Source organism: Corvus kubaryi, unplaced genomic scaffold, assembly GCF_017639235.1.
Source record: "Corvus kubaryi isolate FWS band 111438036 unplaced genomic scaffold, C.kubaryi_AGA036_p1.0 68, whole genome shotgun sequence".
Classification (NCBI taxonomy): domain Eukaryota; kingdom Metazoa; phylum Chordata; class Aves; order Passeriformes; family Corvidae; genus Corvus; species Corvus kubaryi.
Window position 1 is genome coordinate 5,880,262 of NW_024582056.1, and position 16,836 is coordinate 5,897,097.

Genomic DNA, 16,836 nt, shown 5'->3' on the forward strand with positions numbered 1-16,836 from the left:
ACAGGATACTCTGATATATCATAGCTTCACAACAGAATTTCAGCTTTAAGCATCTCCTCTCTCTCTTCCCTCAGGTTTTCAGCTCTTCACAGCAGTAAAAGGGTTAATCTCACCTCGGCCTTGCAGCTTTGCAGCTGGAATGTTGAATTTTTCTTATCGCAGTGGAGAGGGGGGAGAGCCGAGCCGCTCCGGCTGCCCACGGCAAGGCAGTGGGGGGGTTCCACGGCTGGAACAGGTCCATTGGCTTCAGGATGGCCGTGGCCCGGCCCGGCCTGGCCCAAGCAGGGCCTGGCCGGGCCCACTGGGCCCTGCTCGGGCTCTGCAGCCACCTGTGCCAGCGCCGGAAACGAGAGAGAGCTTGGAGGGGGAGTTTGCCTATTCTTAAATGTGGATCACAGAGGTGATCACAACTTTAAGTGGCTTAGAGAATTGTCCATATTCAAACTGGCCAGCTGATAGGTTCTATCAGTTCCCAGAGGAAACTGTAAGCACCCCTTAGCAAGGACGTCCCTTCCGGGACTATGCTTGCTAACCTATGACAATCTCTAAAATTAACTACTCGCATTTATTGTAAAAGGCACCATAGCAGAACACTGCTCATCTTGCATATCATCTAAACAAAGCATCAATTAGATACAGTTTTAAAAATCCTGCTATGATAATAAAACTTCAATTGCATAGTGGTTCCAATATATTTTCAGCATGACAGTGCAGGTGAGGATCCTGTGTATCCCATCTGTTTGTAGTCTGGCAGTGATAATCCCTCTTCTGATGGGAATTTCAAGGGCAGATAGGGTTTTGTTATGAAGCATTAATGGTTTGTATGTAAAAATTGAATGGTTTTGTATATAAAAAGGGCTAGAACCCTGCCCAATTTTTTTTTAAGTTTTATTGTTGTTGTTGATTTTAACAAAACCATTCTTCTTTGAATACTCTTTTTTAAAAAAATAGTTAGAGGGGTTGTTTTGGTTTTTTTTAATTTTAGTGTCACATTGGGAGTCAGTGTGCCTAGAATCCTTTATTTGGACTGTTCAGTATGAATCTCCCTGGCCATATAAGGTGCTGGATTAGTCACCTAGCTGTAATGTGGCTGGTTTTCACTCTTTGTGAGTGGTGCTTCAGTGGATGCTCTCCATTAAGAAATCCATTAAAGCTTGTGTTTAGTGATAAGCTTCGCACAGTAGCAGAAGAAAGTACCCTGATCATGAGTGCACATTGATTTTTATAAATTCCTTGAACTATTAAATCTGCTATTTTAAGACCTTGGTACACAACAGTCTTGGCAGTCTATTTTATTTTTTAAAAAAAAGAATGATAAAGCAGATGCTAGCCCAGTAAATATTCAGGAGTTTCCCTTGCCATAAACAACACTAAAACCTTTTGAATGTTTTTTTCTGGTGACTATTTATCTTCTAAGCCTCTTTCTGCTTTTTACACTTTGTTCATCCTCATGGTACGGTTAGGTAGGATTCCAGTGGGGTTTTTTTTCCCAGTGAAACACATCTAGAGAAAACACATGACTAATCTCCTTTAATCCAGGCAGGGAGGTGTTTGGCCAGGACTGTTTGCACTGGTTCAGCATTTCTGTGCTCTTTTAATTGCAGGTGCTACTAGGCTGTCCTTACAACTTTCTTCATAATAAAATCTGAACTGCAGTTCATACCTCCTCTGTAATGTGGCACCTCTTCTATTAATAACCATAGAATCACAAAGTCTCTTGAGCTGGAAGGGACCCACAAGGATCATCAAAGTCCAACTCCTGGCCATCCCCAAGTCCAACAGGACATCCCCAAGTGTCACACCATGTGCCTGAGAGCATTGTCCAAATATTTTTGGAATTCTGACTTGATACAGTGACCACTTCTCTGGGGAGCCTGTTCCAGTGCCCAGCCACCCCTTAGGTGAAGATCCTTTTCCTAACATCCAACCTAAACCTCCCCTGACACAAATACATGTCATTTTCTCGGGTGACTGGTCAGCAGAGAGAAGAGATTAGTGTCTGCCCCTTTGCTTCCCCTTGTGAGGAAGTTGTAGACAGTGATGACAGTTCCAAAAGCTCTTATTCCTATGATGTCTATTTTCTTTTGTGACCCCAGCTTTGAATTATTCAACCTGTCCCAGCCAGCCAGGTAAGTTTTTAATGCTTATTAAGTTTACAGGCAGTCTAGACTCTGAATAGTGTAAGTATCTCTTATACTGGAGATAAAAGTAAAGAAAAAAGAAAATTAACTTTTATCTAGGACTTGAATCAATCCATTGCTGGTTAATTGCTAGGGCTGCAGCTAGGATTTTAAAGGAAAGTTTTGAAATCTTCTATTCCATCTTGACAAAATGGATCTGAAAAGAACAAAAAAAAAAAAGCCCTAGAAAACTTGTGTGTTCATGCTGAATGGAAAGTCATCTCTGGTCTTATAATCTTCCATTTTTCAGTCTCCAGATATTATTAACATAATATAGTATTTTTATAAAGGAAAAGATCTGACAAAGCTTATGTGCTAGAAATAAAGAAGAGTCTATACTTGTGCTGTATTAAAGGTTTAGGTACAAACTGTCTAAAACCAAAAATATAATGCAAATATGAACAAACCCACTAAGTTTCAATTAGGCCTCTGAAAGCTATTGAAATAATTAAAAACTAATTACTTATTCAGCAGTTGTTAATCCAAAAAGATGACTAAGCTGTATTTTCTGAGATCTTTACAGAGCAAGAATTCATTGGTTTCTGTGACTTCACAGCTACTGAAATTTTATGGAGTTGAGTAACTAAAACAAGAAATATTAGTTTAGAAAAATATATCAATAGACCTTATGAAATATATAACTGAACATAAAAGGAATCTTTGGAAATAATATCTGCCTCAAATGGAAGAAGAAATGGAAAAAGAGACAGTTTTAGACTTTAAAAAATAGCCTGGATTGTGAACACTTTTGGAAGAAATCCTAGGTGCTACATCCTAGGTGCAACAACAATGGAGGCTTCTGACACTGTGTCTGTGGAGATCCAAGCCAGTAGGAGGAATGGAGTCTCATAAGTATGGATTATTTGATGTATTTATGTCAGTCAGGATAGTGTTGAATAATCCATCACACTTTACAATCTGAAATAATTTAAAATTACTTAATGCTAACTCTGCAGCTAAATGCTGCTGTTACCTTTGGAAGATCCAGTGGGAAGAGAAACTTATTTTTTCCTGTGCAGTCACTGTTTTTTTTGCTATCTAACTACAACATTTGGGCATGTAGAACCCACATCTGTGATGCTAAATTGTTCTTCTGTTATGTAAGTTCCTTTTCAGAGGACCAGCTAGCTTGCTTACCCACGTGAAAGATTTGTCTGTTGTTTTGTTTTTGTTGTTTTAGAATGCCAAAAAAAGTGGGATTTCCCTTTCTTTAAAAGTATTCCAGGATATGGCTGCTTTTTTTTGATTCTTCTTGAGCTTTTTTTATAACTGTTCCTTTCCTTGTAGGTAGATAGGAGATAAGGGGGGAGAAAAAGCAAAAAAGGAGGGCATTTCTTTTCCTTTTCTTGATTTTCATTTAGGCAGTGTCAGCAAGAGTGATGAACTCATCTAAGTAATTAATTTTGTATAATGTGTTTCTCTGATTGTAAATTGAATCTGAGAATATCACAGCTTTTTCACATACTGCATAACAACCTGTAATCATTAAGCCTCTACAGTTTTCCTTATACTGTTTTATATCTTTATATGGTATCTATTTTTTAATTTTTTGATATCGAATGTGTTAGCAGTTGGCTTGATCTGTGAATTATATGTGAGACTGTGGAAGTTAGAGGAAGAGCTTTTTGGGTATGGATATACCAGATTTATACTTCGTTGCTAATTTCATCATACCAATTCCCAGAAATCTATATTTTTTGTAGAATTTTCTTCCATGATTTTTGTTTCCAATTCATATTTTATTTATTCAGCTGTCTTTCTCTTGAGCTGTACTAAATATATTTCTTACATTTCATAGACATTGTACTGGTGGATTTTTTACATCTTCTCTAACTGCTTCCGCTGTTTCCACTTGAACTTTCCAATCTGCTTCTCTGTCTTGATTTGTTTCCCAATGGCTTCTCAGTGTGTCTTTTGTATCTTTTTCTATTTTTTTTCTCATTCTATTTATTTTTTTTAAATGTCTGATTGCTTGTTGGTTTTTGGATTCCTGTATCCACACCTTTCTTCCCCCAACAGAATTTCTGTTGCCTTATAAGAAAGAACAATCTTTATTTTTCATGGAGGTGCCTTTATTTTTTCACCTGTGGTTGTTTCTATTTATCTTATAGAAGGGGAGTTTATGTAGAACAATTTAGTAGGTAAAGTAACAGTTGGTACTAGATTACTATAGACACCTTTTAGGTTTTGGTGATTAGATGTGCTCTTTACCAAAAGGCTGTGTGTAAATGTACAAGAGTGGTGCAAGAAATAACACCCCTTGACACAGTACAGCCACAAGTAGAATTGCTGGCTTAAAGAGGTGAGGAGATGCTCTTTTCTCTCCATTTCTTTGGGAAACTGATCGAGTTCCAGAGTGATAAAGACTATGTTTCAGAATAGTAATATACCTACAAATAAATTTAGCAATAATTTAGGAGTTTGATAACTCATGCAATTATCTTACTAATTAAAGGAAATTTCCTTATGCTACTGAAGTAAAAAGAGTTCAGTTTCCTATTTCTAGAAAGTCTGTCAATATAGAACTCTAGTCAAAACATTTGTGGTTATTGGAATCACTATTAAATTATTTCAAGAGCATTTTTTTAATAATCTTTTTCTTAGTTTTCAGTCTCATACACATAGCTACAACTAAAAACAACAGAGGCAAGACAGCAACATGTAATACAGTTTTAAATGCATTCCAAGACAGTTTTGTCACTACTACTGTCAGATTGACTAGCCTATGTAGAAGACAGACAATTATATATTGTGTCTCTCTTACATAGGCTGCGAAGAACTGGTGCTTCAGTTTGTCCTGTAACTTCCCATAGCTCAACTGTACCAGTCTTGGGAAAGGAGAATAGAGATCAACTATAGATGAGCAGCTTTCCTTCATCTACCTAGAAATACCACTTCTTTTCTGCCAGTTACCTGAGGTCTTGAGGAATACTCTGTATTCTCTTGGCAATCTATCGAACTCTTATTCAAAGGATAGAACAAAAAATCACATCCCATTTTCCTTTCTGATACTAGTGCATTATTCTGCCTTTGGTGTCCAGGTAAATACACCACTGTTTCTGCAGTGCTGAAAGATATAACATTGGCAATAAATGATAAACGCAAGCATGCAGAAAGTAAGATTTTTCTGGGTGATTATTTATATATAAACAATTATATCGATTTGAAACTGTTCAGATTTTGATAATCAAATAATTTTTTTTCTGATCAGAGGATATTTGCCGGGCAGAGGGCAGAGAGAAGTCATAAATATATGAGCAATGTAATTTATTGCAAGCTTCATAGCTAATTGTCACTCTGTCACTGTGGGACTGAAAACAGATGTGATAAAAGATAAGTTGAACTGTGCTGAATGTGCATTTGCAAAACTCAATCATTCAGAATAATTCAAATATGGGCCAATTTGATGGAAGATAGGGGACACTGAGATTCAGGACAAGTACCCACTACAAAGGATGCATCTCCTCATGGTGGTGAAGCATACATACACATTCTGTATCACTGTGCTCATGTTGGTTTCCTGGGAATTCATTATAGTGCCTTACACGAAGCTGTAACTACTCTGCTGTAATAATTTCCAGCAATGCTGGTGGAACATTCCCACCTCATCTTATTTAATTATTTATTTTAATTTTAACTCACTCTGACAGTCTCCTGAGCTACACAACTCATTTTCATGAAGGCTCCCGGGAGATGGCTATAACACAAGTCTACTCTGCAGTTGCATGCATCTTTATAACAAAAACCATAAATCAGGGCACTTACTCTGAACCTGCAGACAAGAGCAATGAGCAGGCACATCTCAGTATGTTAGCTTCAATTCAAGGGATTTCAGAAAGTTATTTTTTATTCCTCTGTTCAGAGTTCGCTTCTCTACTCTTTGTTTACTGTCTCTTCTGTGTTAACTATGTGAGATCCTTCCATCTGAACTTTCCCCTGTAGAAACACTCTTCTATCTTCAAGGTAGATTTGAAGTTGCTTTTGGAGTGGGTGGCAGATTTTTATTAAATGCTTATTCTAGACCTTTAGTAGGAGAGTGCTGAATAAGGACCTTTGTTTGAGCATTAATTAGGCTTTGGCTTTAAAGATGTTTACCAGAGGTGTAACATTTCCAAGAATCTTCACTTAAAACCCTTCCTCTTCTAATTGTTGAATTTGTCTTAGTGGAAATGATTCTCCAGGCTTCACGTACAATTCAGGAACAGTTCAAGGCAAGAACTTCTAAGCATGATTATAACAGGAGGTAGATGTCATGGTAATGTCTTTTCCCTGCTGTTGTCATTGTTACTATTATTATTATTATTATTATTATTATTATTATTACTACTACTAAGTATATTTGTTCAGAAAAAAGGATTTTAAAATGTTAATTTTGGGTTCAGGTGCTTAAAAGTAAATCTCTTAATTGAATTTAAAAAAATAGCGGTTTTACTAAATAAAAATGTATTGCCTCCTAGCTAATGTTAATGCTAAGATGAACAGATCTTTTATAAGATGAAGCCCTTCATATTTTGCTGTGCTTTTTGTCTTATTGGTTCCAATATATTTGAATTTTATTTTTAATATTAGAATATAAATGTATATTATGCATAATATACACATACACACATATCTATATCTATATCTATATCTATATCGATCTATATCATCTATATCTATATCTATATCTCTATATCTATATCTCTATCATCTATATATCTATATCAATGTATATACACATAATATTAATATTTGCTCTCACTCATATGTGAGCCAGATTGTGGCATAACACAGTTTGCAGGTTCCATCTTGGTGGGTTACTTTTTTTTCCTATGGATGACTTCTGAAAGGGAAGCAAAGTTCTGGTTAGTAAATCTTGATTTGTTGGTATCTTCTGCTCTCATATATACTTTTTTATGAGGCAAGAATTTTCCATCACAACTATCCCCACAGTTTTTGGAAAAGAAAGTATAGAGGTAATAATTTCAAATACATTTTAAATGTGCCATTCTGAGAAATTTCATTGCACTTTATACACCATTTTTAAGTTATTACCTGCTGCTTGTGGTCTTATGAATGGCTCCCAGGCATTTCTCAGGATGGAAACAAAGGGAAGAAAAATAATACTTGAATGGATAGAACTAAAGCCTTAATATTTTTTGAAGTACCGCTTAATTTTAATGTACATCTAAAGTATAATGATGACTAATCTATTTAAATAGCTCATCTATATATATAGAAATCTATGCAAGGAAACTGCATGCCTCAAGGTAAAAAAAATATTTCTAACAAGAATCAGCAAAGAATGCAGAAAGGCAAGGAAACTAAGAAAGAAGCATAATATACTCAGAAACCAATGTGAGACCCAGAAAGGCCGGATTGTGTCTCTGATCTAACTTAACTTCATACAACATTTAGCTGTTAAAAAAAAAATCCTATTAAATCACATTTGAACTTAAAGGAGATAATAATTCTTCATGCTGTATAAATCTGTTCTGAGGTGGAATGCCAGGATTTTAAGAGAATGGTGTATTGGACTTCATAGGGATTGAGGGGAGACTACAGTGCTGTGGAAACAAGAAGTAGGATAATGCTAAATGTCTACAATTTTCTTTCTTCTGTTGAAAATGCCATGCAGAGTTTCTTTTTGAGCTCCTGCACAACTACAAGAGACTGAAGTTCTTCCTCTACTTCAGCAAAACCCAATGTCCTGAACTGAGTACTTGTGCCGGTTTGAGTATTAGCAATGGAAAATATGTCCTTTCTGTCTATTTCTCAGGTGCAGTAGTCTTGAAGTATTCTTCCATTGTTCTGTGAGGAATTGTTCTCAGCTAAGAGGTTTGGGCTTCCATTATTATTATGGACTTGAGAGAAACATAAGTTAAAAAATATTGCAGCTAAAAGACAGATAATAAATTTTCTTCCACTGCAGGATTTTTTTCTGTGATTTCTAAATTCTTGTTCAGTTCTTCTTTATGGATTTCAAATTTCTTCTGCTGGGTTTCCATGAAACCTAGAAACAAAATTAGTTTAATTGTGTTTCTGTTTATGTAGTTTGTAAAGGCTCTATGATACTCAAAGAAAATCAGTATTGGAAGATTCCAATTTTTGTAGATTCAGTTGCATGTTTTCAGACTCCTGATGGACTGACTGATATGGAGATGATCTTTGATATCTTTAGATAACTAAAGAAATGGTTATCTTAATGTAACTGTTTCTCTAAGGTTAAAGAAATATTTTACTCTCAAGATAGTTTGCTTTAAGCACTACATCAACTTCCACACATATTCACATTTTACTATTGTAGTATAAAAGGTTACATTTTCCTTTTTGTGACTGAGAAAATATTTTCACTGGGAATAGTACTGATATCTAAACAACATGAACTTTCTGTCAGTATGACATAATTTTATGAGGTCCTAGAATGATATTGCTTGGAATTTATGTAAAGCACAAGGTGTGAAAATGCACATTTTGACTGAAGCTTCCTGTCGGTATGCTCTAGTATTGACTCAGAATTCTCAAAGCCCATTTTGGAGGCATTTTCTCAAAGCCAATTATAAACTAGGTATTTTTCATCAAGCTGGACATCTGTGTGCTATATAGAACATCAAAAGCTCATGTGAAATGATTTAGCAATCACTAGCTAATGACACAGTAGTAGTGATTTTGTTCTACTGCCAGACCAGGCCAATGATTTGTAGGTAAAAGCCAAAGGAACTGTTCTGAATCGTCTGGGTTTTAATGACGTGTTTTCACAGCTTGTAGGAGCCATGCTAAGTCTTACGGTATTTTAACATAAACAATCAGGAAACGCTTTTACAGGAAGGATTGAAAAGAAATTTTAGTTCCAATGACAGTTTTTGACTGACTGCTTAGTACAACTTTGAGTGTAATCTAAGGTCAGAAACCTGAAAATTGCTGGTTTTAGTGATGAGTAAGTGGTTTTCTTTTCTTTTCCTATTAGATAGAAAATGGTCAGCTGTGGAACTCTATTGTGAAGACCTCAGAAGAAATATCAGTTTTTCCAGTCATCTTTTCATAATGTAAATATAATTTGAGCTTTCCCAAATGGGCAGCTAAACCATGAACAAGCAGAAAAACCCAATTTGGACTGTATTTCTGAACCAGACTTCACCTTCACTCCCAGGAATTTATTGAAGGATTACAGCTGAAAAAGACAAGAGGAAGAAGACCTTGAACAGGAAGCTTATCCTACAATGAGAATTACAAGTACATCTTGTATCTGCCCAGTCCTAGTTTGTCTCTGTTTCGTGCAGAGGTGTTATGGAGCTGCTCACCATGGCTCCATCAAGGTGACTAGAAATCAAACCAAACACATAGAAGGTGAAACAGAAGTGCATCATCGTCCAAAGCGTGGATGGGTGTGGAATCAGTTCTTTGTTTTAGAAGAACACATGGGACCAGATCCTCAATATGTAGGAAAGGTAAGGCCATTGTCTTCTTTTGGCTTTGGTTTGTTTTTTTCTATCCCCTGAAATGTGGCATTGATAAGAGGGAAACCATTTATCTCCTAGATGGTGCTTCGTCTTTTAAAGGACACCTCTTGGATTGCTACATGTATTTACAGTGAACTTGCTGCTTGCCTGTGTATACTGTGTTTATTATAAAAAAGATAAATAAAAGTATATAGAATAAAGATACTAAAATGTGGTAAAACAGTTTTTCTTCTGAGGTCAGCTAAACACCGAGTGAGTGCAGTTGATCCTGTTACGTTAGTTTCCATAACTCTAAATGCACCAGGTGACTGCTAATGGCTTTTCCAGACTATTTCAGAATTATATTCAGTTCTGCTTCAGGGAATATTACAAATGCAGGCAAGATCCCTAGGGTGTTCATTCCACTCTGAGTGTAGGGTGGAAAAGGTCTCCTCCAAAAGGAAGTCCTCTGTGGTTTTTTCATATAAGGAGGCACAAGGTGTGTTACTTGTTAGAGTTCCTCAGAAGTTTGGGAGAACAAGCCCTGCATTTATGTTTTGATATATGGAGTGATCTTCAGATATAAAGTTCAGACTAATATAATTGAACAGAAACCTGGCCAGCTGAAGCCTGTTTCATCATGTGTAATGTTGTCTGTAGAGCTGGGGTTTTAACTTTGCATTAAATAACACAAAACTCTCCATATAGCTTTAGTCCATGATATATGACAGAGGAAGTTTTTCTCTCCCTGAAGACTGTCTTGCCGCATTATGATAGAATTTTTTTATTACATAATCTACATGATCTTAATTTCCTTAATGAAAACAGAAATACACAGAATATGAGGGCTAAAGAAAGATGATTAATGGGGAAGAGGGCATGGAAAAGGAATTATTTCATTTTAGTTTCCTGTGAAATTGGGAATTCTGAAAATTATATTGTAGAAAGATATGCAAGGAAACCAGTAGCTTCTGAAATCACAGATGTCTGGTAGTGAGGGCTTCCAAATTTGAACAGTATCTTTCGAACTAAAAATAGGAAGTGGAACAACTGTATTTAAGATACTGTTAACACAAAGGCTGAAAAAAATATTATGTTAAGCCTACCTTAGTAAAATACTAAGAATTTCAGAATGCTAAAAATTACTGAGATATGTGCAGGAAATGTAAACTGAGAAAGGACCTTTCTAAAGGGAGGTAGTGGTTTGCACTGAAAGAGAAGCTTTTAAAATGGGTTGGGGGAGGAGGAGATATGCCTTCAGACCCACTTTACATCAATTAACATTTTCATAAATGAGTTTGGAATAGAAAAAACATTTTTGCAAAAATCTTGTTGATATAAACCTATTCAAGAGAATCAAAACATTGTTGGGAAAGAGCTAGATACTACGAATATTATTTGGATAGAAATAAAGAGTAAACCTCAGAAATACAGAAAAATGTAATGAATTTCTATTATACACTAATGATTTGTTGTAAGTGACAGAGGAAGAGAAAGATCTGGTTACCAGATCTAATGTCATGCCTTAAAGAAGGTGAATATGATACTAAGCAGCAAAAGCTGAGATATAAAAAATGGGGATAAAGGCCACTGAAGCCATTGTGGAGAAAATTGTTAAACAGTTTCCTATTCTGCTTAGTTTTGGCCAAGAAAAGTGGATTTATATGTGAAGCTGTACAGAAAGAATTGAACATTATGGCTGGGATAGTAATGGAGAATAAAATATGTTTGTTTAATTTTTCCCACAAATTATAGAGGGGGGCACATAATATTCTATAAATACACCTCAGAATAAACCACAATGAAAAAAACTATTTAAGTTGATTGCAATATTATTTGAAAAAATAAGGTTTTGGTGATGATGAGTTAATTTAGAATTAACATTTAGTTAATTTAGAATGAAAACAAGGATAAGTCAGATTATGAAAGAGGCTACTAACAAGAGAGAAAACAAAACTGAAGAGGTTTCAAGGTACAGCATACTTGTCTTTATGAGAGCATTTATAGACATGATTGCATGCCAGAACAGAGGCCTGGATTCAGTGAGCTAAAGCATGGTCCCTTTCAATTTTATGTTCTTATGATACTATTATGTATTTCCTTTCATCCTCTGACCACTCTATTAATGCCACATTTACAGAGATCAATGAATAGAATTTCTTTCAATCCTTTATGGTCAAAATGTGACTGCATGCCTTGTTTGAGGACATTTCTCCCTCTGCACTTACCAATTTTTCTCCCCTTTTCCTCAAAGAATTCCCTCTGGTGCTCATGATTTTCTGCTCCGAGTACTTCACAACATTACTAAGCTTATCTTTGCAAAAGCTTTGTTGAACTTAAAAGCAACTGTACTCTATTTTCCATTTGTTATGATGATTCTGATGACCTGATTTGAAGAAAAGATCAATTATATTAGCTCAGGCATATACTTTTAATTAAAAAAAAAGCAGGAAAGCCTGGGCAAGACAGTCATAATATTAGTAATTAGCAAAATATCAGTAGTGGCCATTAAACATGAAAAATAGACATTTTAGAAAAATAGATGTTTTACTAATGTTGCATTTAATCGTACACACCTCATCAAAGTCTCATTTTACATGCGCTTAATTTGACAAGTAATTTTCATTCAAAGCCCCTCAGTTATAAAGGAAGTCAGTGCCCTTTAATTCCAGGCTTCTGTTCGGTGGCAGCATGCTGTCAGTTATGTCAATTATTAATTCTGTAGACTACTCTGCTTGACTGGTGAGAGTTTTGCCATTTGAGATCTGTCCTCTCACATTTTTCACACCCAATTTGGGAGTAACATCACAGAAAGCAGAGTCATTATGTACAATACTGTTACGATGATCACAGTCATTGTCATGGAAATGCACAGTGAGGACAAGAATAGGGTAGGCCTGCAATGAAAAAGGTAAGCTTTCTTATTCTTACTGTGAAATGACTCTCAAGAGGATGGATTAATTCACTGCCATCATCATACAGACAATGTTAGGACAACAAATTATCATTATATTTTAACATCAAGCATGCCCCCATTCCTCAATCATTATTTCTTTTCTCTAAGAAAATGTCATTTGGAGACTTGAAATCTTAAAATTAATTAAGACTTAAAAATAATCCCTATTAGCTATACTCACAAGGTTTTTCTAGGAACGTGGCAAGACACAGGTCCTGGAAAAATGGGCTTATGGTAGAAATGAAAAATAATCCTTTTATAGATATTAAGTATTATCTGTGGTTCTCGGATTATTGAACTGGTTCCCTGCTGTTGCACTTGGGGTAAGTCTTCAGTGTTTCAGGGTGTGTTTCACTGATGAAAGAACTAAAAAAAATTAGTTTTGTATTTAAAAAGGTATCTTTAAAGTATTTAAAACCACAGTGACTTCTTTTACAAAATTTATCAATTATTTGGGGAGGGTTTCTGGAAAACTTCTGAATAATCAATGGTATCTGGCAATGATAGTTCAGAGAGACTATTCATCTGCAGGTGCAAGTATGTACGTGTGTATGTGTCTGTGTGGGTGTGTTTGCACTGCAGAATCTGCAACAATTTGAGTAAACAAGATTAAATATCCTTGTCTCAGATAAGTAACTTGAATGCTCAGACCAAGCTTTCAGTTACATGAGACTTCCTGTATTTTGTGTGTCTCTGGTGTAAATTATTCTAATGAAATAACAGCCATGAGTGCAGAAAGGGGCAGGGTTAGTGAATGCACTATGATCTGGTGATGAATCGGTCACCTACTGCACCAGCTCAGAGGAATGAAGATTTCCTGAGGAAATCTAGAAAAATTGGGCTGTAGTACTGCAAGATTTTACATTTCTCAGTTGTTATGGCTGATATAATTTACATTTCTCTTGCATTTTCTGCATGCTTTTAGGTTAGATAACTCATGTCTCATCTTTTGGAAAAAATAGCAAATAAAGCATTTTAGGAAAAAAGTGAAACAGACTACATGTTTCAGTCCATAACATTCTTCATTTTGAGCCTTCACACCTCTGTCTCCAGAGGGTCTGCTCCTTCTTAAAAGGATATTTCTAAAAATCAATTGCACTGGAAGCAAGTCATAACTACACATTTAGTGTGTTTTTTACTTTAGAGAGAGAAGTAAATAAGCAGTGATAAAAGGAAGATCACTGTGGATTTGAGGCTCAGTGAGTCATGCTATTGACTGAATAACAGAGGAATATAATGCACAAGACTGACAGTTTCTCTGTGGACTCTTTGGATCTCTGAAATACCAAACCTATACCTCTTAATCCACTTCAGATGTCCTCTGAAGAGTAAATAGGAATGACTGTTCAAGTATTCAGATCTGTGTTGGTTTTCACCTGCATTTTTCTTCCCTAATTTGGGGAGTGTCCCTTTACTTAGTTCTTACATTTTTACCTGTAATGCAAAAACAGTTTCAGAATTATGTTGATGTAGGAGATAAGGAAGTATGGAGCAGCTGGAAATGAGTGTGAATACAGGAAAGGGAAGAAGAAAATAACAACCTTTCTTATGTCTTGAAATGATTGTACTTGAAATGAAAGTTAGCTTAGGAAGGTAATCCCAGGTGTTGTATTGGATTTACAAGATAGTAATTCTTTTAATTTATCATTTTATTCTTGAAAACATAAATATAGCATAACAGACTTGTTATTTGAAATTATTTTTTCAAAGTAATATGTGACATATCATTGCAATAAGTTAGTTCTAATACAAGATAGTGAATCTAATCTTCCCTGATCATATCAAGAGAATTTTCCATCTCTGATTTAATGACAGCAAGGGGACATTATATATGTTTTAGAATAAGTGCCAAGGAAGAAACAAAAGTAGAGTTTAACAATTACAACACTTTTATTCAGTTATAGAGGTTTACATAAAATAAAGTATATCAGGTATTTCAGCATTTTTAACGCAAGCAAATAGTTAAAAATTTATTTTGATAAAAAAGGGGTTGTATTTTATAATAGAGAAAATTAAAAGGAACGTGTAGATGACATAGTCTAAATATTTTGCACATGATTTGTTAGCCATTTTCATGCCTCTGTAAGAAGGAAGACAAGTGGCATCAGCAACAAAAGCAACTTCTCAAATAACATGCATCTCACTTTCTATCTTTTAGGTTGCTAGTTTAAAAAATAATGTATTTATATAAAATAATTTTTCTTCTATACCTAGGGAAAGTGTAGAAGCAATAACAACATGAAGAATAAACCTGACATCAGTAGAGTACAACATTATATGGTCTTTTATCATGTTAGCCATCTCATTTTCTATGGTAATTTTTCCAAAAAGATAACTCAATGTTGTTGCCAGCCCAGAAGCTTCCCCAAATAAAAAATGCCTACTTGTTTTATCCTGAGTTTTCTTTGCACAGAAAACTTTGCTGCCTCCTACATTCATTCAACTTGGTTTCACATTAAAATGTTGAGGGCACACTACTTGAATTCTACAACTCATAAAATGCTGTGGACCTTTACACTTTTGGTTTTGGGTTTTAAGTGGAATCTCTAAATATTCAAAGGTTATTTGGGGGAAAATCAGATTCAAGGGAAGAGAGAGCTTTCGTCAGCCTGATTAGTCTGACGTCTTTCCAGTGTGTCCAGCTATATCTGAGGTTTCCTGAAGCATAGCACTGACAGGGGCATTTTGACTTGACAGACCAACCAAAGAAACAGAAAAGCATGAACATATTGAAGTTCAGTCCTAGTCCAAAGACACAGGATAAAGTGTCTACCTTGTTTAACTTAAGTTAACATGAAATTGCAGCAAGAAGAAACTGGCTCTTTTATGTCAAAGCAGCTACATTAAACCTAATATGTCAAAATAATAACTGTTTTTGTAAGGAAGCTTTATAGAGTCTGTCAGTTCTATATTGCAAAACATCAGTTCTCTATGTGGAGACTGTTATTTAAATTAATGGTTCAAAATAATTTTGTCAAGGTGATCTAATCTACCCTGAAGTTAATATGGACTGAAGAACTCTGAACAAGACTTCTTTCTTTTTTTCTATTTTTTTTTAAATATATATTTTACCTCTTATCCTTTAATGAATTTGACGCACCAGTAGCCAAGTTCCGTGGCTTTTACATTTCTTTTAACACTGAAAAACGACATTGATGAAACCAACATCTTTTAAGTGGAACTGCCATTCCTCTCTTAAATGGTTCAGCAGTAATTTTTTGGGAGGAAATACACCTTGTTCCTACCTAGCCCTGGCCCCTCGTTTTTTTGTTTGTTTGTTTTTTTTTTGTCTCATTTTGGTAATGAATTGGTTTAACATATCTTAGCGCTGGCGCTGGGGCAGTGCCGGGGCTGCCCGGGCCGGGCCCAGGCGGTGCCAGCGGCTGCAGCGGCCCCAGCGCAGGGCACGGCTGAGCCCCTCAGCCACGGGCGGGCGGGCGAGAGCCCCGGAAAAAGCCTGGCCAAGGGAGGGCAAAACGCTGCCCGGCAGCCAGGGCTGAGCGGGGGAACCGTGCGGGAAACAGCCCTGCGAGCCTGAGGGGACAGCGGGAGCGGGGACGGAGGCGGGAGAGACCCGGCACGGATGGCCCTGGGCCAGGGAGAGAGGAGAGAGGAGCTGCAATGGACTGACCGCAGACCCCCATTCCCCATCTGCCTGTGCCCCTTCGGGAGAAGAGAGAGACCAGTCAGGACTGAAGGTGAACTTGGGAATAAGTCAGATGGGGGGGAAATTGTTTTAATTTTTTGTACTTTTTTCCTCAACATCGAACTCTATTTTAATTGCCAAGAAATTGAATTCAATTTCTTCCTGTTAAATGTATCATAGTAATTAGTCAGTGATCTCTCTGTTTTATCCCAGCCTTTGAACTTTTCTTCAGCTCGTTTTCTCCTGAATGATTTTAAGAAAGAAGACTGAGAGAGGCAGCTGGGTGGGTGTTCAGAAGCCAGCCGAGACTGACCCACCACAAAGCTGGTGTGGTACAACATGCCTGCTCTGTAATTGCATCTTTAGCTGATGCCATACTCTCTGAATGCATAGCCTCTTAGCCTCTGACAGTCTTTATATCAAAACGATGTAAAATGGCCATATAATTGGTGTCTGTTAAAAAAAAAAAAACAAACAGAAAAACAAAAACAAAAACAACCCATAAAAAATAGGTGTTAAACCAATTACATACACCAGGTGCAGCAACAAGGAAACAAAGATAATTCTGCATATTTTTATATTAATAGTGAACTTAGTAACTTTGTTTTTTAAGGATATTTACCAGCTAATTGTAAA

General features: G+C 36.1%; 1 protein-coding gene across 7 annotated transcripts in view; it reads left to right on the plus strand.

Annotated features, from left to right (window-relative positions):
* CDH18 (cadherin 18) overlaps positions 1–16,836 on the plus strand; it is a 521,943-nt gene that overhangs the window by 341,553 nt on the left and 163,554 nt on the right. For all 7 annotated transcript variants that reach the window (XM_042048680.1, XM_042048682.1, XM_042048689.1 and 4 more), the window contains one exon: positions 9,127–9,607. In XM_042048680.1, coding sequence (XP_041904614.1) covers positions 9,380–9,607 — 228 coding nt within the window. In that variant the 5' untranslated portion in view covers positions 9,127–9,379. The remainder of the gene's footprint in view (positions 1–9,126; positions 9,608–16,836) is intronic.